Source organism: Monodelphis domestica, chromosome 6 (assembly GCF_027887165.1).
Source record: "Monodelphis domestica isolate mMonDom1 chromosome 6, mMonDom1.pri, whole genome shotgun sequence".
NCBI lineage: Eukaryota > Metazoa > Chordata > Mammalia > Didelphimorphia > Didelphidae > Monodelphis > Monodelphis domestica.
The window spans coordinates 126,504,850-126,528,805 of NC_077232.1; the positions used below are offsets into that span (position 1 = coordinate 126,504,850).

Sequence of the window (23,956 nt, forward strand, 5' to 3'; positions counted from 1 at the left end):
GAGATGGCATATAAAAATAAACTTATAAGGGAGTAGGGATGCAAAAATGAAATTACGCATGAAGAAAGTCATCAGTATAGCATGGAAAGGAATGAAAAAGTGACTGGCTTGGGTGTCCTCCTTAAAATAGAAATTCTGAATAAAACAAGCCAGTCAGAGGGAGAAGTTCTCAGGGCTGGAGAGTTCTTCAAAAATTTTAGCCAGAGGTCTAGGAATGAAACGATTTTCCAGGATGGTAAAGAAAGTTTGGAGAGCCAGGAGTACAGTTTGTTAAGGAAGGCCTATTTGTATACAAATAGCATAATTCATCCATTTTTGATCACCATAAAATCCAAAGACTGCCTACAGGACTAATTTAGACTTAGTTGTTTAATTTTAAAAACACTAGATGTCACTCTAAGTAAAGTTTTAAGAGCAACGAGATCACCAATAGGGGAGGATTAAATAAAGTATTTAAAATAGTCCATTAGAGAAAAAGAAATCTCATATGATTTTTTTCAGAAAAAATGTTTTATTAATCATTTAAAAAGTGAGGGTGGAGGTAGTAGTCAGCAGTGAAGAGGCTTCAGTAGTCTCTTTACTCAGCGGTAGTCATATACCTAAGCACTGACATTCATAGGCACATATGAGATTTGCTTCTGGAAACAAAAGGATTTTTAAATAGCAGTTCCTCCATGCACATCACTCATTTTCTGAAACCCAACAAGTTATTCTTCCTTAATGAATGAAAAGGCATTTATTAAGAACTTACATTGTGTTAAACACTGAGGATACAAATAGAAAAGTAAAGAATAGTCTCTGCTCCCATTCAGTCAAGGGAAGCAACACATACAAGAAGTTTCAGCTGTAATCCGATGGAAAGGTTCCACCATTGTCCCTAGAGTGCTGTTGCAAAGCTAATGGTGGTGCATCTGTCATTTCCACTGATATAATCATGTCCATCAAGTTGTAGTGTTGGTTTTTTTTAACTATTTTAAGTCTAGGGGCCCAGAAACTCATTCTTTGATCCCTGGTATTACTCCTCACATCATTCATTACTTTGCCTCCCTCTCACCTATCAAGTCTAGTTATTTTCTGTGGTCACTTACTACCTGTGGAGTAGTGCTAATATCGGTATCAATCTTTTGGGATTGACCAAAGTCACAGTGATTTGGAGCTATGTTTTTATGAAACATGACAAATTATTCTCCCTTAAGAAAAGAAGAAAAATGAACTAGACCATCTCTAAAATTTCTGCCATCTTTAATATTTTATGATCCAAAGTATCTGTGGCTTGAAAGATTGAGGACTGAAAAGGAAGGCAGCCAAGGAAGTTAAATCCTGGATTTATACCCATAGTGAGTACAGAGTAGCCTTTTTAATGATCTGAGAACCTTACCTCTCTAAAATGGCTTAGTTAGAGGTAAGAAGGGTTAAACTGTGTGATCTCTCTAGTGTTCCTCAAATAAAATTATTCTTCTATTCTGCATCTCAGTAATCTGGCTAAAATATCTTTCATTAAACATTCTGGTAAATTCCTTTTGTGAAAATATATGGTATGATTTGGAAAATAGATTTAGTATTTAAATAGGTAAGCTAACAAGAAAATTATAATTATTCCACCATGTTACTTGAATGTATTTCATTCTGGCAAGAAGCCAATCTAGTTTCCATTGAATTCCATTAAAATTCACATGAAGCAAGGCAAAATGAAATTTAAGGAATTGTGTTGTATTTTAATTAGCTTACATTATTAAACTTATACCACTATTAATTTATGCATGGAAGGAAGGGAGGAAACAAGCATTTATTAAGCACCTACTACAGTCCAAGAATTCATAGAATGTTCAAGGGAGGACTAGCATCTCTGATATGAAGATTCGCTGAGTCCTTTTCAGGGCTGCTCATCCAACTTTAGTGGTCACTTTTCACTAAACTCTCACCTGTAGCTCCAAGAAGATATAGCATGATAGTAGCCACATCCAGAAAACGTTGGCTAGGCAGACTGGCTAAACAAGGTTGAAGGTAACTGACAGCAAATTGGAGGAATGTCTACCCCAAGCATGTGAGGGCTTCCCCTGGTAGAATGGGCAGATGAGAAAAGTTCATTCCAGCAGCAGTGAAGGTGGCCAAAGCAGGCACTGTGGAACTCCTAGAGCTTGGCCAGACATCAAAGATAGAGAGCCAGTTTCAGAATCAAGACTTGCCTCAGACACCTCTTGGCTTCACGATCCTGAGTGATCTTGATCTCTCAGCGTCCCTAGACAACCCTCTGGAGCTAAATAGCAGAGCAGCTGTTGAATTAAAAGTATAGTAGTCCCCTTACCAAGGGTTCTTTACAGTGATGAAAACACAGGTCTGAACCCTAAAAAAATTATGAGTAAACATCTTCAAAAAAGAATTCATCCAGGAATATGCAGTTGCCACAATGAAGAATGAATGAAATAAAGAAGGAAAAATACTTAATATTTACTATATGACAAGTGCTGTTCTAAATGCTAAGCTTCAAGAGCAAGTCCCTGCCTTCAATGAACTTATATTCTTTTATATATATATATATATATATATATATATATATATATATATGTCCATAGACATGAGAAAAATGCTTTGGTGTCAGAAATCACTAGGATAATGAGTAGAACCATAGAAAAGTCAATTGACATGCCCCTCCAAGAGGCAATCATAGTATTAATTTGATGACCATTCCCAGAGATTTGACTGACATTCCCCTCCAAGAGGCAATCATAGTATTAATTTGATTACTATTCCCAGAGCAAAAGAGAGCAAAAAAGAGATGGAGAGATTAGGTGAAGAGTTACACAAGAACTATCAGTACAGATGGCAAGAAAATAGTTGAGTTAAATAATCAAATGAAATATGGTCTATATCTGGGACCATCTAAATATAATGGGTCATGTCTATTAGCAATGACTCACTAATCCAGACAACAATGGCTCAGAAGTAGTAGTGCCAAAGTTGAATGAATTGAGACCCTCTCCCAGGGGTTAGTCTCAGGAGGTCTGGTGGTCTGGAGGGAGCAAAAAGCAGATGGTGAGGTTGGTGACAAAGGTGAAGAGTTAGATAAGAGGTGAAGCCCCAAAGAATCCCAAAACTGTTTTAATGAGCAAATACTTAATTTTTGCTAGTGGAAGAGAAACAACTTGCCAAGGCAATGACCAGTTTAAAGTAAAACCTCATTCACTAGACATTATAGAAGAGGTTAGTGGTAAACTACAAGCAGAGTATCTCATCACAAAATAGTGAAAAGCATTTGAGTGGGAAATGAGTATAAAAACTTTGCTTGAAAGATAACAAATATATATATATATACATATATATATATATATGAAATGAAACAGATTTGCTTGTATTTCTATAATAGTGGAATTTGGATTCAGCACCTGAATAACCAATATTCTCTGAAGAAGTAGCATTTTAAAAGATGAAATTAGGAAGATGAAGTACATACAAAAGAAATCTATGCCAGAGGCAATCCAATTTTGAAGACATTGGTGAAGTGGTTTTTAACATATCTCAGTTATAACAAAAGAATGAAGAAAAAATCATGTTTTGTAGTGTTACTAAAATAAGGAAGTGAAGAGGACATCAGAAACTACTTATGTATATTACTTCTTTGTATTTTTTCATTCTGGTAAAACTATTAAATTATTTATGGTCATATTAACAGTAATTCCTAAAATTCATATGAAATAGTATTTAGTAGATTTTTGCAGATTTTTATTATTGTTTACTGCTTACCAAGAAGCATTTGTCTTAATAAAACAAGTGCTATCACCAACAAGGTATTTCCTATCAATGTTAAAATAACAAAATATTCCTTGATAGATGCAGCATAGATAACTTTGTTCTATAATGTTCTTATTTTTAATACCAAGGCATAAGACAGGGACATGTATGTTACCAATGATAGTTTCCACTTCTTTGGAAGTTATCTTACAGAAGTCAAATTGACTTTATAAGTATTCCTGATGCTCCTGTTGGTGATTAATATTTTGCTAATTGTTTAAAGTTATAAAATATTATAAGGTGTCCTCAATGAGATTCATGATCAAATGATGGAAATTTGTTTAATAATTTACCCAAGAAAGACCAAACAGATAAAATATGCATATTATTCAGTTAGATAAGCATCTTTTTTAGTTAATCCATAAGGACATATTTTTTGTAAGCAAAGACTTGTAGGACTTTGTTTTTCTATTCAGTCTTTACTCTTTTTTGTTTTATTGGGTCATTTAATCCATTCATATTTAAAGTTAGGAATTCCATTTATCTTCTCCTTCATCTACCTAATATTGCTTTTATTTGTTGTAAACAGAGTATAATATTTCAATGATTAAACTTTTTTTTTGTAGGCAATGGGGGTTAAGTGACTTGTCTAGGGTCATACTGCTAGGAAGTGTCTGAGGTCAGATTTGAACCTAGGACCTCTTGTCTCTAGGTCTGGCTCTCAATCCATTGAACCACCCAGATGCCCTTCAATGATTAAATTTTAATTTTTTTTAAGATGGTCTGTTCCCACAGGCTCTCTTCCTTATCCCCAAACACTCCCCTTGTTTGTTATACTATCAGAAAATATATTTTAAGTAGGCATTGCATCTGGGGCAGCTAGAGGGCTTGGTGGATAGAGCGCTGAACTTGGAGCCAAGAGGACTTGAGTTCAAATCCATTCTCAGATATTTACTTGCTGGGTGACCCTGGGAAGTTCACTTAACCAGTGTTTACCTCAGGTTCTTCATCTGTAAAATGGGAATAATAATAGCATTTGCTTTCTAGGGTTGTTGTGAGGACCCAATGAAATAATTTTTGAAGCACTTAGCATACTATCTGGCACATAGTAAGAACTATATAAATGTTAGTTATTATTATTATTATCTGAATGCTGTCAGTTCCAAAATTGAGTAGGACGAAGCTGGATTGTATTTGGGAAATAGTACCATCCTTTCAATGATATTAAATTTCTCCTTGTCCAAAAAACAATAAAAATGTTTTTTGCTTAAGTGTATCTGGGTGATTCTTTATGGTTATGAACCATGGAATGCCATAATCTCTGAAGAATCAAAATTATGTTCTTGATAAAGGCAATTGAGAGATACATAATGTACATCAATAAGCTGTAGTATATTACCAATATATAGAAACATTAGATACCACTGTAGTTGAATACAACCAACTTTCTGATTCAATGAATCTGTTAATATCCAGAGGTAGGCTGGCTGACATTTTCTCTTCTTGGCTCTTAGAATGTCACTGAAGTATGTCAATAAGTCTCTCATCTCCACTCCCCTACCAGCTGATTAATCCCCTTTGTCTCTTTCCCAGAATATTATTCTGAATTACTCAATTCTAAAATGCTCATCTATAAAAAGAGTGAGCTGTACTGGATGGCCTCTCGAATCTCATCTATTTTTATCTCTGATTATGAAGGAATTAACATATATAACTAGAACAAACATTTCCTTGGTTCAATAAAAGCAAAAGGATTAAGGAGGGCTATCATGAATTCTTATTCACTCATTAGTTAACTATAAGATTTAACCTCTTGGTACAAACAACTTCATTTTGCTCAAGTTATTAAGCAAGTTAGGAGAATATTTTTATAGTAAGAATGTTGGAAGACCCATTTTTCCTGTCTCCATAGGAAACACAGCATCTGCATGATATCTGGGTTGCTTAACCTTGACAAAGAAACAGATCATTATGGCTTCTGATCATGCTCCAGAAACTTCCATGAGTTTCATCACTTCTTGACTTGCTATCTTCTGAACTGTTTGCTCCTCTGCTCACTTTGCTGTATTCACTCCCATACCAACATTTTGTTTATGACCAAAAGGCATGGCCTGATTATTAAAGTCTTAACAGAGGCGAATGACTGAAAGGAACAAGTAGATTGGTTCCATATTGACTACCATATCCCTCTCTCCTCTTCATCTTCCCCCAAATCCCTTAATAGCTCATGTCCTCTCCCAGTATCTAAAGAAATTTATATTAACATATCAAGTGGTAAGGACATTACATAGTCAAGACAGATATACAAGACATTTTCAAGGAAATGCATAATTCGAGGAGGATATGGGCTAGTCATATATGAAGCATGAAGAATAACAAATGGAGATGCATGTAAAACCCAATGAAATTTCACATTGGCTATCGGAGGGGGTTAGGAGGAGAGGGAAAGAACATGAATCATGTAACCATGGAAAATTTTTCTTAATAAAATTAAATTTAAAAATAACATATGGATTGTCTTGGTACTGCACAAGCACCCAGGGGCTATTAACAGACCTACGGTTAGGTCTTTGGAGGGTTATGGGAATATATGGACAAGAGTTGCTTAAGATGAGAATGTGCGAAAGGGTTATAATCTGCATCATTAGAAGGAGTTCCAATATTTATTACATCTATCAAAATATAAAGGTTTCTATTGAATAAAACTGGCTTTTTCTGATATTAAATGACTTCTTTATTTAATATATGAGTGTTTCAATGTCTTAGACTGGATATCCTATGTTCAGCATATCATTTCAGTTATTAGTTATATATACATAATAACATATTAGTTATCTGACTGTATTTTAGATCCTCTTGGTCAACAATGATATAATCAGTAAGAGACTATTTAGGTTTGGGGTCCATTCATGCTGTCTTTTGTTTAGCTTGTGATTACAAGTTGTATATTCAGTAAGACAAGAAGGCTCTAACTGTTTAGGCTTCATGTCCAGAAATGGCTTGTGAGTTTTCTCACATTATTGCCAATATTAAAAATTAAAATCCTATGATTGGCTTGCTGAAACTCGTTCCTGATGTCCAGGCTTTGGCAAAATCTCTTTCACTAGCTATCATAGTCATGGAAGAATAAATGCTGTTATAGTTAATAGTAATAGTAATCCATTAGTAATCACATCCTATCAGCAGGACTTTTAGAGAATTTTTAGTCAAATGATTGCTTTCAAGGATGATACCTAATATACTCTGAGAGGGAAAAACTCCAAATTAATATTTCTCACCGAACGCAAGGTTAATTTTGCCCAGTGTTCAGTTTACCACTTCTTTAGCAGAACATTTCATATGAAACCAATGTCCCTCCCACTGGGCAACTGATCTTCTAATGGCTGATTTAGTCATGTACTCAGTAAGGTAGGCCAACATGTAAGTAAAGGGTAAGAGCTGTAACATCAAAATGTGTTAGATTTTCTTCCTGGTTTCACTATCAACTTGCCTTTTGATTTTTGTCCAAATCTAAAAGAAAGTATACTTACCAAATAATTCTTAGAGAGAAATCCTTTTGATGGAAGATGCCATGAAAGTATAAAATGTTGTTTTCTTCCTATTACTCATCTTGTAATTTCCTAGTATTCTTTTCTTTATACCTCTTGATACCTAGAAATTATTTACTTTTAATTTACTTTTAATAATACTATTATACTCTTGACACCTAGAAATTATTTTAAAAATATTATAAATGAGCTATATGCAAGAATTTTATAATAACATGGCCCCATAAATAGCTGCATAAAAAGGCCACATAAAACTGCACATTTTTCATGCAACAATTTGAAATGCATTGTTTCACAAAAAATAGAAATCCTTTCCCTATTGTTTACAGTGTCATTGACTGACTAAACCAATCAGTCAATCCTAATCCTAATCAGCCTTAGGTAGTTGTGGTTTTAATTGATTGTTATACTGTTCCAGGATGATTTGATGTTGATTGATAGGTCAGTCATCTTATGACAGATGATGCAGAAACATTGACAGATATTGGATATGTCTTCTTTCTCCTCTCCACTCTGTTGATTCAATTCAAAAAGTAGGTTTAGGTAGAAGTAGGAGGATGCAAAGTATTTGCTATTATTTTTTGAACACTAGACTAAAAGCCAATACTACTTTCTCCTCAAACTTCTACTTAATATATCTTTCAGTATTCTATAAATAACTCATGCCAGACGATGTGGAAACTGTAAAAATAATAGGCAATGTATTGATTATAAACTGATTAAATACTCTGCTTGCTGTGCTTACAAAGTATGTTCAGTTTATATCAGGGAAGTGAAGCTCATTCATAAGTGAACTTCTCTATAGGGCCAGGCTCAAGGATGCTAAGGAGACTCTTGTTATATAAACATAAACTATTTATTGAGAGTATAAGGATAAAAAAAAGGATTTCTAACTCTAAGAGATTCTAACTTCACCCAAATAAAACTCCCTGGTTCCTCCAGGAACCACTTCTCCTGTTTCCACAGACTACATGATCCTTCCTGATCTGACTAACCCAAATTTTCGCTATTCTACAATAAACTAAACACTATTATCCTTATACGAAGTATATAACTCTTAACTTTGTCTCCAAGTTATAAAAATAACAAAGGCTAGCTGGCTGAGCCTCAGCAAGAACCAAGTTAGGACTCTGAGCCTTAACAGACTCAGAGTCAAAATCAAAGACCGGGTCTTTCTTTGGTCTTCTCAGATATAAAAACAATTTATGTAACAGCAATAGATAGTCACTAGTATTTCCCCAGTTGGAAAAGGAAAATCACTTAGCACCTTCAGGTTTTTCCCCCCTTTCTTTCTATTTCAAATCAGTGAGGAGAGAGAGAAAAGAAGATGTCACTAGCTCCCAGAACTTTGAGAGAGTGTAACTGCCACTCTCAGAGACCAATTGCTGGAGAAAAACTGTTACACTGTCGACATTTGAAACTGACACTGTCTCAGATCTGCTTCAAACTCCAATTCTTCCTCAAGCCAGCTTCTCTGCTTCTTGTCTCTAAACTAATATAACCAGATTTAATTTCCAATATCATCTTTATAGGACCCAGGCATCCTTAAATGGAACAGTTACTATAAAATTTATGGGGACTAATAAATTCTCTATGAATGTTGCTTCTGGCATTTGTATTGGTTAACTAGAGAGAGGGAAAGAAATGGAGAGAAAGAAGGATTTATAATTAAAACAATTTTTTAAAAATCACATTATATGCATAAAAACAAATGAAAATTTGTGTTCTGATTTTAATATAACAATTCCATGTCATAGAATATTAATAATTTCTAGTTATATCTGTTGCAGCCTAGTATATATTACAGCATTTCAAATTGATCATGTCTTAGTCTTCTTAGCATTCCTTCTTGACTTGGTTACCTTCACTTTTTAGGTAAAAAAAAAAATCAGAGATGCCAAGGAGTTAAATAATTTTTATCTGAAGTTATAAAACCAAGAGACAAAAATGAAAATGAGAGTGCAGCTAGGTAGCTCAGTAGATTGAGAGTCAGGCCTACAGACAGGAGGTCCTAGGTTCAAATCTGGCCTCAGATACTTCCCAGCTGTGTGACCCTGGGCAAGTCACTTAACCCCCATTATCAAGTCACTTAATTCACTTAAGCCTTTCTCACTCTTCTGCCTTGGAACCAATACACAGTATTCCAAGATGGAAGACAAGGGTTTTTAAAAAATGTAAATGAATGAATGAGAAATGAAATGAATGAATGAAAATTAAAATTTTGTCATGATAGAAATGAATGAGAATGAAATGAAAATAAAAGAGAAAATGAAAATAGAAATCTTATGTTCAGTAATCCATAGAGGAAAATAAATTTTGAATCAATTTGCTTCTCTACTATAATTGAAAGGGATTGGTAAATTTGTCTCCTACCTTACTTAGCTTATAGGAGGATTTGACTGTATCTATTCCAGTTCAATAATTTATGACATACCTAGAAGGTACAAAGCTCTGTGCTAAGCATTCTTCTGGGCAGAAAAGAGTAAATAACTCTTCTCTTTCTTTTTTGGCCTTTCCTGAAGCCAGGCCTGTGACTCATGAAAAGATAAAGGATAGACATAATTGCTATTCATAGACAGGTCATTAGCACCCAGGGCCATAACCTGTAGAAGATCATTGGTACCCAGTATGATTAGAACCCTGGATTCCCTGTCATATGGGAAATAGGTCAAAAGTATTCAAAGAGATTTTTTTCTGTATAACTCCAAAAGGGAGAATTAGGATGAATGGGGAGAAGTTACAAGGTGGTAGGTTTGGATTAAATATAAGAAGGAACTTAATGATTAGAGCTCCTTAGAAATGGAATGGCCTGGAGTAAGAGAGATGGCTCAATGGATTGAGAGCTAAGTCTTGTGATGAGAAGTCCTGGGATTTACATCCAACCTCAGATACTTCCTAGCTGTGTGACCTTAGGCAAGTTACTTAACCCCCATTGCCTAGACCTTACTGCTCTTCTGCCTGGAACCAATATATAGTATTGATTCTAAGACAGAAGGTAAGGGTTAAAAAAAAGAAATGGAATAGTCTGCCTTAGGAAGTATTCTCCATCAGTAGAGGTGAATCAAATAATGATTGGACAAATCACTATTCATTTGAGATGGCGTCAAAAGGATTCCACTACAATATATTGCCAATGCTAGAGAAAGACTTTATTACTACCTCCTTCCTCTAATATACTGAACTGGAAACCATGACAAAATGCTCCCTGGAGTATGCTACTTTAATTCTTGTTATTAGATTATTTTCTTATGATTTGTTCATTCCAAAAACAAAATTAAAAAAAAATCCCAGGTAATTAAAGGCTTTACTTTGTTCTTATTAGTTTAACTCTCTTTCCCCCCAAGATTTCTGATTTCTTCAATATAGGGAGCTCTTTGGGTAGAAATTTTCCTTTGTAGATCAGGAATTTGTTCCTTAGAACCTTCAAAGGTTGCCTGGGATACTGAGGGGTAAAATGGTTTACCCATGAATACATAGCTAAAATATATCACCAGCCAGATTTAATCTGAGTCTTCTTGACTTCAAAGCTGACTGGCAATCCACCATGTGGCTTTTCTTTATCATAATTAAAATATAGATTTTCACTTTGTAACAATGTAAAGAATTTTTATCTATTGAAGTTTTTGATTGCATGTATAGAGGTTTCAGTTTTCATCACTGGAGTGCCTGTACTGATCAAATTAAACGGACATGAGTATAGTATTAAAATTTGCAATAATAATAATTCCATTCTAATAATGTCTAAACTACTTCTATCATCCCTGACAGGTCAAGGATTAACAGCAGTTAAAGAAAAAGCAGGGGCCACCCTCAGGATTCATAATGCAAATTCTAAATCATCTGAAGGTGAACAGGTGGATACAGATAACAAAACATTCCAAGGTATGGTACCTTGGACACTCTTCCTAGGGATGAGGGAGAACAGACTCTACTAAATACTATGTGTATAAGGAATTTTCTCTGTTATGTACCTGGAGTTAGTCTAAAGAACTCTTTTGGAGAAGGAAATTCGGAAAGCAGGGAAGTGGTTGGAATAAGCATATGGACCAAGGAAAAGTGAAATATTCATAAGTGGGACAAGGGCTGAGGCTTGTAAGCAGATGAAGATTCTAACACATGAAGATGAAGAAAGATTGCCCTGCAGACATATTAAGAAAGTTTGTATAAAGATGACTAGATAGTGGTGAGTTTGAAGACTAGATAGCATAATTTTAGGCAGAAGTGAATGGCAAGGAACCTATAGAGCAGTAGAAATCCAAAGCCAAATATGGGACTTGTTAAGAAAAGAGAAATTTGGGTCAAAGGAGTACAGTAAGCAGAAACAACATGATTACGCTACCTCACCAGGTAAATGATTTAAAGAATTGCAAAATCTCATAATTGAAAGGAATACCAGAGTCCAATTCATCCAACCCATTCCTGAATAAGAATGCCCTCTTACAATATTCCCAACAAGTGGTCATCAGTTCTCTAAATATTGCCAGTATTGTGGAAATCACTACTACCCAATGGAACTTGCTTCACATTTGGGCAGCTGTGTTAGAAAGTTTTTCATACATAAAGATAAGATGGATCTCTTAACAATTTTCACACAGTGCTTTTAATTTTGCTTTGAGAAACCAAATAGAATCAATCTAACCTTACTTCCATATGATGGTCCTTCCAATACTCTCCTTCCAATACTTGAAGACAGCTGTTGGGTTTCCCCTGAGTTTTCTTCTCTTCAACAAGTCCTCTAATGAATGGACTTGATTCTTGTTGCTCTTCTCTGGATGCAATTTCAAGTCAATTTCTTGTCTTTATTGATCTCTCAATATTTAATTATCATAATGAAGATGATATAAAGTTCAGAACATTAGATCTATCCACTAAAACGGTTTTTGTGTCTCTTTAGTACCAGAAGCTGGCACAGATCAGAGCCCTGGAGAAGATCCACCCTCTTCCCCATCAGGATCCCGAGGGATGCTGTCAACTATCACCACCGTTGTTCATAACACAGTCAGTCATCCGGCTGCTTCCTCTGTTTTCTTTTGTACCTTCTCATTCTTTTTTTAGTTCTTCTATTTACTTGTGACCTAGATCAGGGACATCCAAGAAGAGAAGGCCTTACTCATAACACTGTGGGAAATATTTTTTTGTCTGATTTCTACTTCAGAGAAAATGTGACCTTGATATAGAAATGATAGGAATAAAATAAAAAAAAGTAACCTTTATGCAGGAAGAAAGGATAAGTTTAGGAATAACATTTAAGATCTGATTGAAAAATGACCTTTTTTCCAGCTTATGCTTCAGTTTAGAGGTCTTCGGTAATGATACTAGCCCCACAACTGATCCTCCCTTTCTCTGAATTCTTATTAGATCTATAGTTATTACAATATTGTTGAGCATTTAGTTAGTCTCCATTTCTTTTCCCCAGGGAGACTGTCAGCTCCTTGAGGAGAAGGACCACAGCTTATACTTTTGATTATCCAAAACAAGACCTAGTATAGTACTGGGACTTTCCTCTCCAATGATGTACCTCTTGGTGCTGCCTCCTAAACACCTGGACCATTGGTACTTCTGTATGTTATGGCTGTGGAAGAGTCTTCCTAGGAGTTTTAAGAAAACTTCTTGTCTGTGAAGGTTGCATTTCTTCCTGCCTTTTATTACAGTTCAGAGTAACACAATGTAACAACATGGTGCCACAGCCTATATGGTGCTTTGGACATTTTTTTCCTTTTATCTAGACCAGCGATTTCATCATTTTAGTGAATTGCTAGTGAGGAGACATCTACCAACAAAGATGGGCAACTAACTGTTCTGCAATTTATATATAGCCTTAGAGTTGCCTCAAGTGTCAAGAGGTTACATGACATGTCAGGATTTTACAGCCAATATAATCAGAGGCATTACTTGAATCTCAGGATTACTGATTTCAAGACAAGCTTTGTAACCTCTGTCTCATATAACTTCTCAGCTGTGTGTCTGGGGAGAGAGAGGTGGGGAGAGAGAGAGTTCCTTGCTGTCATGAAGCTCAGTTTTCAGTATATAAATAAAGCAGAAACAAAACTAATTGTAATACTGTAATACACAACATTCCATAATAAGTACATAAAGATGCAAAAGAGAGCACCATCTGATGTCTGAGGGGCAAGATCCTTATCAACAGGAAAGAGACAGAGTTCATTTATGAGATGGCTGTGGAGTTAGTCTTTAAGGAACAGGCAGGGATTCAGCAGGAGCTATGGCAGTCATAGGGAATGGCACCAATGTGAGAAAGAGTGATATAAGGTAAGAAGGGTATGGTGGCACCAGACTAGAATGCCATGAATGTCAAATAAAGAGGTCTGAGCTTTACTTGATGTACAACAGGGAGTCCTTGGAAGTTTTGGGACAGAAGAGTGAAATAAGTGACAAGTGTACGTACAAGGAAGATTACTCAGGTGGCAGAAAGAAAGTTAAGTGAGAGGGTAGAAGCAGAAAGAACTGTTAGGAGACTATTTTTGTAGTTTAGGTGGAAACTAAGGAGGACCTGTAGGGGGTGGTGACAATTGGGATTAAAGAATAGATGCCTTGCTGATCCTAGAATGTGATAGCTTGATTGATTGGATATGAGAAGCTGAGATAAAGGAAATAAAATTAGGAGAACCAGATCAATCTAATGAGAGAGGAATACATCCACCAATAACACCTTGATAGAAAAGAGGGTTTGGGCCTTGGAGTTGCTTCTTTTTTTGGAGAGAGGGTGACAAACATATTAACACCTTGTGGGGAGGGTCTAGAAATATCCAGAAATTCTGTTCTTTCCATTAAATGTGAGCTCCTTGAGGATCCACATTTTCCCCTTTGTATCCCCAGCACTGAGCACAGTGACTCAAACTTAGAACTTAATAAATTCAGTGTGACTGACTCCAGCCCAAGGAACTGGATTTCATCATTCATAAATGCAACAAGCATGTTTAAATCACTTACTGTACATAAGGTGCTGTGTGAGGCATAATAGTAGATATAGAGGTCAATATAAAGCTGAGAAAGAGAGAGAGACAGACATGGTTCTTGCTGTCTTGGGGCTCACTTTTCAGTATGTAGATAAAATGCAAAGTTAACTGTAATATATACAATTCCACAGTAAGTGCTTTAGAAAGGTGTAAAATGGAAGGTAGGGTTATGTGACATCTGAGGGGGAAGATTAAAATGTAAAATAGGGCTTTTTTTTTTCTTCAGGGAGTTTACATTGTACTGGGGGTAGGAATTGGCAGGGGGGAGCAGGGAAAATTATAGCCTATCTTCTTTTGGAAACCATAGTAGAAAACTCTGTTATTTTCTCATTTTAAGCAAGGCACCTTGCTAATTCAGCCCACTTTTAGCTCTACTGGGGATCTCTTTCTCCTCCATAGTCTGACTGAAGATCCTGTTCCTTTTGATGAGCCCATTTGGATCCAATGAACATGGCCCAAGCAAATCATCCCCAGTCACTGAGGTCTGAATTGTATATGGATCAACAAGTACACAGGACAAAGAAAGTATCTTTAATAGCTTTCAAGATGGTGTTCCTGGCTGTAAAAATACTCTTCATAGGGAGAGCCAATCAAAGAGTAAAACGTAGTCTCATTTCCATTAAAACCAGAGGGCTTCTTCCATCTTGGTTTAATACGAAAGGGCACAGATCACAGTACAGAGCATTTTACCATAATCTACTCCTACTACCTTGGTACTAGTTCAGATTTCCAGGCCACTATTAATCTGAATTCAAGTTTTCTATGAGAGATTTACAGACAAGCCTGAGGCAGTCATCAGGAGCCAAGAGAAGCTTGGATATTTCTGAGCCTAAACCAATGATTCTAATATTTAAGAGTAATTCAGAACTATTCTAACAATAGTGCCTCATCCTCCAAGACTCGGTCCCAACCATCCTAGCTGAGTCAGTCAAGGCTAATAAAGACTAAGGTAGATGTCCTGCCTCTAGTGTGTCCAGTTTGTTCCACAATCCCTGACTGGCCTCTAAGATAGTAGAGTCTGAGCTGTGAGATGCTCAATGCTACATTTCCAAAGAAAACACCAGAAAGCCTATAGGGAAGACTGTACAAAAGAACAATGACTTCTGAATCCAGAAGCACTTGGAAATCAGCACATTCAAGTTAGCTAGCTCATGAATATGCTAATTGTATACCAGTCTTGCTGACTTCTGAGATGAGCAAAACCCATCAAAAATAGCCTGAGGGTTTTTTACCCTAGGGTGATGGTTTACAGAACACTATGTACAGTAAGTTGGTGAGAGTATGTGACATATTAATAGACTGCACCAAGTAATTCTTGTGTTTTTATTCAAATTTGTTTTTTACTAAGCCATTAATCTCATGACTTACTAATGCTTTTTGTCATAAATATGTATTGAATACACACAGGGACCCAGTATAATTAACCTGTAATATTTTTATATTTACTGAGCATTATTCTTCATTTTATCTAGATAGTCCCTGTATGGTTTATAGAGATCCCTTAGGAAAAGAGATAATTAGGTGGGTGATAAACCTGGTGATGAGTCAAAGTGGAAGATTTATATTGAATTTAACATTTAAAGATGAGTAACTGACACTCAGTTGTCACTCTGGCAAGACAGCATAGAGTAAAAATGTAATCTTGTTGAATCATCTCTTGTATAGGGTAAAAGTGTCTTAAGTGGTGGCCTGGATGCTTTGGAATTCATCGGCAAGAAAACCATGAATGTCCTTGCAGAAAATGATCCTGGGTTTAAGAGGACCAAAATATTGATGGAGCGAACAGTTTCTTTGTCTCAGGTAGGATCATAGATTTAAAGTTAGTAGGAACCTTAGAAGCCACCTAGGCAAAGGGTTTTAACCTGAGGCCATGAAACTGTTGGGGTTTTTTTTTTTTATGTTTAGATAACTGATTTTCAATATTATTGGTTTCTTTTGTGTTTTATTATGTGTTTTATGCATTAAAGAACATCATTCTGAGGAGGGGTTCATGGTCTTTATTAGACTGCCAAAGGAGTCTGTGACACATAAAAGGTTAAAAAAAGCCTTTGATCTAGTACAAGCTATCTACTAATAAATAATAATAATAGCATTCATGGAACTCTACAATTTGCAAAATGCTTTATATGTTTTGCCTCATTTGATCTTCACAACAACCCTATAAAGTAGGTACTATTAGTATCTCCCTTTTATAGGTGAGGAACTTCTGTAGAAGGACTTGAATTCAGGTCTTTCTGACTCTGAATCTAGTTCTTTATCCTCTGGATGATCTAGCTGCCCCTAATTTGGGGTTGTAAGTATCTGAATTAGATTTCCATCTAAAACAGTGAAATCAGTTAGAGGGAAATTATTATTTTCACAAATGATAATAACAGTATGGGTACAACATCCAAATGCCTAAGGGTAGTCTGCATACATTATTTCATTAATCCTTATAGTAATCATTAACCCTTTTTTATAGAGAGGAAGTTGAGAATAAATATTTTTATTGAAGAGGATTCCAGTAATGATGGTGGTGATGATAATGATCATGCCTCAAGAATTTGCAAGGAAAAGTGCTTTTGATAATCTCATTTGCATCTCAAAACACAACTCTGAAAGATAGCTTCTACAGGTATTATCTCCACTTTAAAGATGAGGAAACTGAGGCTCGAGATGCTCTTGATACCTACTAATTAATTGTCAGAAGTGGCACATGAACCAAAGTCTTCCTGAATTTAAGTATAGCTCCAAACTGCAATACTTTGACTAGAGAAAGAAAATGAACCAAAACAGAATACACCAAAGTTCCAAATCTCTACTTCCAGTCCATTGAACTTAGTGCGTGAAGTCCCTTGCTTGGTTTTATTAACAACCCAAGCAAAGCCTCAGTTTTGTAAGCCAGGACCAACCAGGAGGTTTACTACATATCTACTCCCCATAAATAAGATTCACTGGCCTGAGACAGTAATCACAGCCACTACAGCATATCTCTTTGCTATGTACTCATAGTAGTAACTGGTTTATTTGCATTGGAACAGACAGTAAATTCCTCCATTCATTTCTCTTGTGAAGTAAGGTGCATCTTATTAACATGCGCATCATCTAGACAGGAGGTCAGTGTTCCCAGTGGTATTATTGTACTCCTTGTAAACTAATGAGAGGGCCTCATCTGCTGAAGATGTTAATTATCTGAGATCAAAAATAGTACCCTTAGGACTTGTGATTTTGTTACAAGGACCATCTGGCGTTGTACATTCCATGTTATACCAGCACTGGCAGATAAATACAGGTATCCCGGCTACGTTGTGAGGGTAAGGGACACAGTGCCCCCTTGATCAGGAAAATCCACATAAAAGTTTTTGGCTCTCCCCTCATACCAGAGAAGAAGTCTGAATTTTTTTCTTTTATGGAGTATTTACAGTAAAAGTAATTTATATATTTGTGACATTAAGAAATAATATATGTTGGTTTTATATTATTACATATTATAATATTATATAATACTACATTTTTATGCATATCTGAATTTCTAAGCTTTTTCTGTGTCGTCTGCTGGCCTTCATGTGTTTTTTTGTGACTTTTGCAAAACTCCCTAAAAATTCCCATTTAATTTCTTATGCTGACCCATGACATACCGAAACTGTGATAGGGAAAGTCCCAATATGGGAGGGATATCTGTACATAATTCGATGATTCAATCACTGGAATCCAAAGGGCCTGGCTTCTCTGAGTGCTTTTATTGGTCTCATTTTAGCAGCAATCCCTCAAAATTTATTTCAGCCAAGGAGACTCAAGAGTTCCCTTTAACTTTTTTGTAGATGAAACATTCATTTTTTCCTTTTTTAAAAAAAAATTAATTTATTTATTTTAAAACATTTTTCCATGTTTCCATGATTCATGTTCTCTCCCTCCTCTCTAATCTCCCCCTCTCAGAGCTGACAAACAATTCCACTGAGTTATACATGTATTATTACTTACAACCTATTTCCATATTATTCATTTTGTCAGAGTAATCTTTTAAAACCTAAAACCCACATCATATACTCATAGCTACAAGTGATAAGTCATATGTTTTTCTTTTGTCCCACAGTTTTCCCCACAGTTCTTTCTCTCAACGTGGATAGCATCTTTCTCATCAGTCCTTTGGGATTGTCCTGAATCATTGCATCGCTATTAGTAGCAGAGTCTATTACATTTGATTGTCCTACAATGTTTCAGTTACTATGTACAATGTTTTTCTGGTTCTGCTCCTTTCACTCCACAACAGTTCATGTAGGTCTTTCTAGTTATTATAGAAATCAAGCAGTTTATCATTCCTTATAGCACAAAATAGTATTTCATCACCATCATATATACCTTTGTTCAGCCATTCCCCAATTGAGGGATACCCCCTCATTTTCCAATTTTTTGCCACCACAAAAGGCACGACTTTAAGTATTTTTGTACAAATAGATCCTTTTCCATTTTTAAATAATCTCCTTGAGGTGCAAACCTAGTAGTACTATTAGTGGATAAAAGGGCAGGCATTCTTTTAAAGTCCTTTGGGCATAATTCCAAATTGCCTTCCAGAAAAGTTGGCAATTCACAACTCTACCAGCAATGCATTAGTGTCTCAGTTTTTTGCAGAAGAAACATTCATAAGAAATTTCATTCTCTCTGGTAACTATCAAGTCCCACTTGACTTTCATAAGAGGCAGATCCAAGATTCAAGAAATAAAAAGTCAGCTTTTGGGACAATTGATAAGCAGGTGCTTACCCCAGGAAAGTTTAGACAATAGTAGAGAAGTGAAATCTCTGTCACAGAAGCAAAGAGTAAAAGGCAGCCATCAACAAGACTTGATGAGATAGAAAAGACTGGCCTGGAGTTCAAAACTGGTTGAGAAGCAGACAAACAACCTAAAATAAAAGAAGTGGAAAGGAACTGGGTATGCAATTTGCCTTATAGATACTATTTTTAATAGTAGGGAAACATGCTAGCCATTCTCCAGCATTAATTGACATGGAAAAAATTAATATCATACAGTTCAAGGAGCCTTGGACAGTTTGTCCTATTGATTCATAGTAGGATTTGATGTAGATTATTCTTGAAAGAGAGATTTTTGTCTTTTCTTAAAACTTGCATCAATTTTTTTCAATAGTTTTCCTAAGTTACATGGAAATGAGCATTTATTTTCTTTCTCTCTTACCAATAAGTAATAGCTACTGCTTAATTAGTTTCCAGTTTGTCACCATAAAAAGAGTTATAGTAAATATTTTTGGACATATGGTTCCTTTCCTATGTACTTCAGTGTTTTTGTAGCATAGGCTTAATAGTGCTATCTCTGGATCAAAGGATATGAACACTTGAAAAATTTTTGGAGCATAGTTCCAATTGCTTTCCAGAATAGTTGAACCAATTAATATTTCCACTGATAGTACATTAATCTTCCTGTTTTCCCTTATCCCTCCAAAATTCATTACTTTCCCTTTTTACCAACTGGTAGGTATGAGGTAGAACCTCAGAGTTGCATTTCTCTTATTGCTGGTGATTTGGGAGCATTTTTCACCCCAAATGACTCCTGATAGATTTTATTCCTTCCTTTGAAGACTGCTTTTTCATTTCTTTGACTATCACCTAGAGATTCATTAATAGGCACACAATGTCAATCAAACCATAGGAAGGATCCCATCACATCATGTGGCTCCCTTGTGGATGTTTTTTGGGAATGGTCTGGGTAAGAACAGGAAGGCATGGATGGATTCTGATCACACTACTGGAGGGGCATGGCCACACAGATTAGACCACAGATCCATTGGTGTATCAAAATGAAAGTATTCCATTTCAGAGTAATATAAACCATCATAAAATAATATTCTTAATTTCTATCTTTTTAGTTGACTTTTCTTCCCCAACCCCCTTTTCCCTAAAGTTTTCTCTAAAGTTTAATGTATTAGGTAGAAGTCATTAAAGAAAAGGGTTGGAAAAATTGGGCAGCCATTTATCTTCCTTTAGGTTTGTTCATTTTCCAACCTTAGGCCCAGAGCTCAGAGATTATACTTGGTTATATTGAAGGAGTTAAAAGGAATCCCCAGCAATAACTAGGCTGGTTTAGATGGAAAGCTTTTGAAAAACTGGCACTAATTTGGTCTCAAAGACAGATGGGAGAAAGAGTCATCTGTGCACTAAGAGGATCCTGGCCACTCTTCCTGTGTACATAAAAGGGAATAAAGCTGATTAGGGTTTTTTTTTTTTATTTTTTATTTCTTGGTTATAAAATAAACAGTGAAAGCAGGGATTCTTCCCCTGGTGATCTACGTGTGAGCCAGAGCTTATTGTGCCCAGAGTTTTTATAGTATCTGTCATGGATAGAAGAAATAAAGCCATAAACCCAACACCCTCATAAATTTAACGAGGAATCAAATAAAGCATGCTTAGAAGGAAAAAAAGCGAGTGCAGCATATTGAAACCGCCTGCTGTCCTTGTGTCAATTTTATTGTCTTTTTATTTGATAATGTTATCAATAAAAACTAGCAAAACCCATCAATACAGAGAGGAACTCAGCCACAGTCATACTTCTGGAGAAGGAAATCCATCTTTTAAGAACCTAGGAGATTGAATTAATAAATTGGGATTTTCATTTGTATTCTATTCCTGGTGATAAAAACATTTCTTAGAGTTGTAGGTTGTTGCTGAAGTGATTTTTAAAAAGTAATCAATAAATAAAGACATTTGCAAACAGCCACATGGAAAATCAAAAGTAGAATGTAACATAAATATTTTATTAAGGAGGTGAGTGGGAACGAAGCCTCCTAAGAAATACCAGAGTAACTAAAACTTCAATCTTTCCAAAGGCAAATTCAATTCTTAAAATTTTCTGTTTTTTATCAGAGGAGGCTGGAGAATATTAAATAAGCAGCCAAGCTTGCAAACATTGTATATTTCTGCAGATGTTAAGGGAAGCAAAAGAAAAAGAGAAGCAGAGATTGGCTCAGCAGCTCACAGTGGAAAGAACGGCACACTATGGGATGCTTTTTGATGAGTATCAAGGCTTGTCACACCTGGAAGCCCTAGAAATTCTCTCTAATGAAAGTGAAATCAAGGTAGGTAGTTCATCCTAGAAATGTTCACTATAATACTTGCTTAAATGTTTTCTCTTCAACATTAAGAATATCAGAACTCCCACCATCCAGATCTGATTTTTTTTTTAAGTCTCATTTGTCTCTATGTTACCATGTCTGTTAGTAACAATGATGAACCACTCCTGTTCACAGGTTACCTGCACACTCTAATTTTTATTGCTTCTGCTGCCAATGCCCAAGGACACAAGTCCTCATAACAAGCAGCGCATGATAGGAGAGGGTCACTACAAAAAGTGTGGGTCCCCCTCCCCAGCTTCTCAGAGGAAGAGCAATCTTTAAAGATCTGGTCATTGCTATATGGGAGATGGCACATGGCCAAGCAGGCGTGAAGGACCTTCTTGGAGACTGCTCTCATGAGCATCACCCTGCTCCAGATGCCCTTGTTTTGACATTCAACAAAATAGGGAGGTTCCCATCATTTTAGGCTTTGCTAAAGGACTGCAGGTCTTTGAAACATTTGATTTTTCAAGGATTTACATCACTGTTGTGTTAGAAATAAATACTGTGGCATGAAGAGCCAGGTTACTTTTCTGTTTTCTCAGACCAATAGGAACCAGGCAAATTCATCCTACAGGAGAGCCAAATACTCTCCTATCTGCAAACATGTTGACCACAGTGTACTTGGGAAAACAAAACTCTTATTAATGAAGAATGAGACATTGTGTTCTGAGACAAGCTGTACTAATAATAATCATAGTCGAGTGCCTGGAAGAAAAGAATTCACTGTTCTTGAAGGGAATCTTTCTTCTTTCAGGCATCTACTCTGTTCAGTCAAAAAGCTCAACGTGCATGAAATTTATTGATCACCTATTATTTGCCAGGTATATGGAGGCAGCTAGGTGACTAGTGGATAGAGAGCCAAGCCTGGAGATGAGAGGACATAGGTTCAAATCTAGCTTCAGACACTTCCTAGCAATGTGACCTTGGGAAAGTCACTAAACCCCAATTGCCTAGCCCTTACCTCTCTTCTGCTTTGGAACTTGGAACTGATAGCAGTCTACTTGGCAACTTGGAATTGATAGGTAAAGATTTTTTAGAATAGTAATAAAAATAATACCTTGCATTTATATAGCACTTTCAGATTTCCTTGTTTTACATATATGATGTTTACATAAATTATCTTGAATGATTACAGTCCTTTCATGGACGCTGTTAACGGAAAACCCCTGTTCTGAGACGAAGTTGACAAAACATCCTGATGCTTATTTCCTGGTACATGAACTGCAGCCAGAAAAGGGTTTTGTAACCCCAGACACAAGCACATTTGTCTTAAGTTCATAGATAGAATGCTGACAGGGACCACTGAAGCCATTGGGCCCAACCCCTTCATTTTACCAAGGTGGAAGCCCAGGAAAGTTAACAGATTTGCCCACGATCACCCAATGTTAGAGTTGAGATTTGAACCCAGGTCCTCTGACTCCAGAACAAGTACTCTTTCTACTCTAATACACTGCTTCCTCTTACATGGTTAGGATATTCTTTCTATCACTATATTGGCTCTTATGTATTTGCTTGCACTCATTTATTGTATTCCTGTAAAAAGTGGAAGATTCTGTAAAACAAGTCCATTTACTATTTATCATAGTATTGCTCTTCTTTAGTGCTTTCAGTCATGCCTGACTCCTCATGACACCTTTTAGGATTTTCTTGGCAAAGATAGTGGAGTAGCTTGCCATTTCCTTCTTTAGTTCATTTTACATATGGGGAAACTGAGGCAGAGGGAAATGATTTGCCTGGAGTCATATTGCTAGTAAGTGTCTGAGGCCAAATTTGAAATCAGGTCTTCCTCAGTTTATCCACTGAGCCATCTGGCTGGCCCATTTAGCCAATAGTGCCCTTTTAAAAATCTTCTAAGTTGTAACATTTCAATGCATTTTCTGTTGCTCTTTGTTCATTTTTTTTTCGTTACCATTCGTTTGTTTTCAAAGCTCAGTCTGAAGTAGTTCTGAGTGCATTGGTGGTCTTCAACAATTGCTGATTCTGAGATAAATGATCTTAAGATTCAGTACCACACTGAATCCTAAACCCTAAAAAATTTTAGAAATATAGATAAGACTGCTTGACTAGTAAAAGAAGACTATACCACTCATTGGACACCTAATCATCTATTGGCTAATTATAATTCTTAAAATGGTGCCTTACATAATTATTTTACTTCTGCTTTTTAATTTTCTTGTGTTCATGCCTTGCTTATCCAATAAAGCTACAATATTTTTAAGAGCAAGTGTATATATTATACTTCTCTTTATTTCCCACAGCACCCAGCTTTTACGAGACAAATAATTTCTCAAAAAATGTTTATTGCATGAATGAGTAAGTTAATAAATAGATGTATGAATTGAGTTTAGAAAGAGATCATAAAATCTTTACTAGACTATAACATTCTGAGTCCAACCAATTCAACAAATGTGTATTAAGCACTTGCTATATGCTGGTCATTACATTCTGAACTAGGAATACAAAGACATAATGAAAAATGCCTTCAAGGAGCTTATTTTCTACTGGGACTAGCAGCCATGAAAATTTATCTTTATATTCCTCCACAGTATATTACACATAGTAAATGCCAAAAAAGTGTTTGTCAAATGAATGGATTAATGA

The 23,956-nt window shown here is 35.9% G+C and overlaps 1 protein-coding gene across 1 annotated transcript in view; it reads left to right on the forward strand.

Moving 5' to 3' along the window:
• Positions 1-23,956, forward strand: part of FAM114A1 (family with sequence similarity 114 member A1) — a 75,287-nt gene that overhangs the window by 25,332 nt on the left and 25,999 nt on the right. Inside the window, exons 4-7 of the mRNA XM_007496562.3 lie at positions 11,046-11,159; positions 12,172-12,275; positions 15,920-16,054; positions 21,164-21,316. Of these exons, the coding sequence (XP_007496624.1) occupies positions 11,046-11,159; positions 12,172-12,275; positions 15,920-16,054; positions 21,164-21,316 (506 nt within the window). The remainder of the gene's footprint in view (positions 1-11,045; positions 11,160-12,171; positions 12,276-15,919; positions 16,055-21,163; positions 21,317-23,956) is intronic.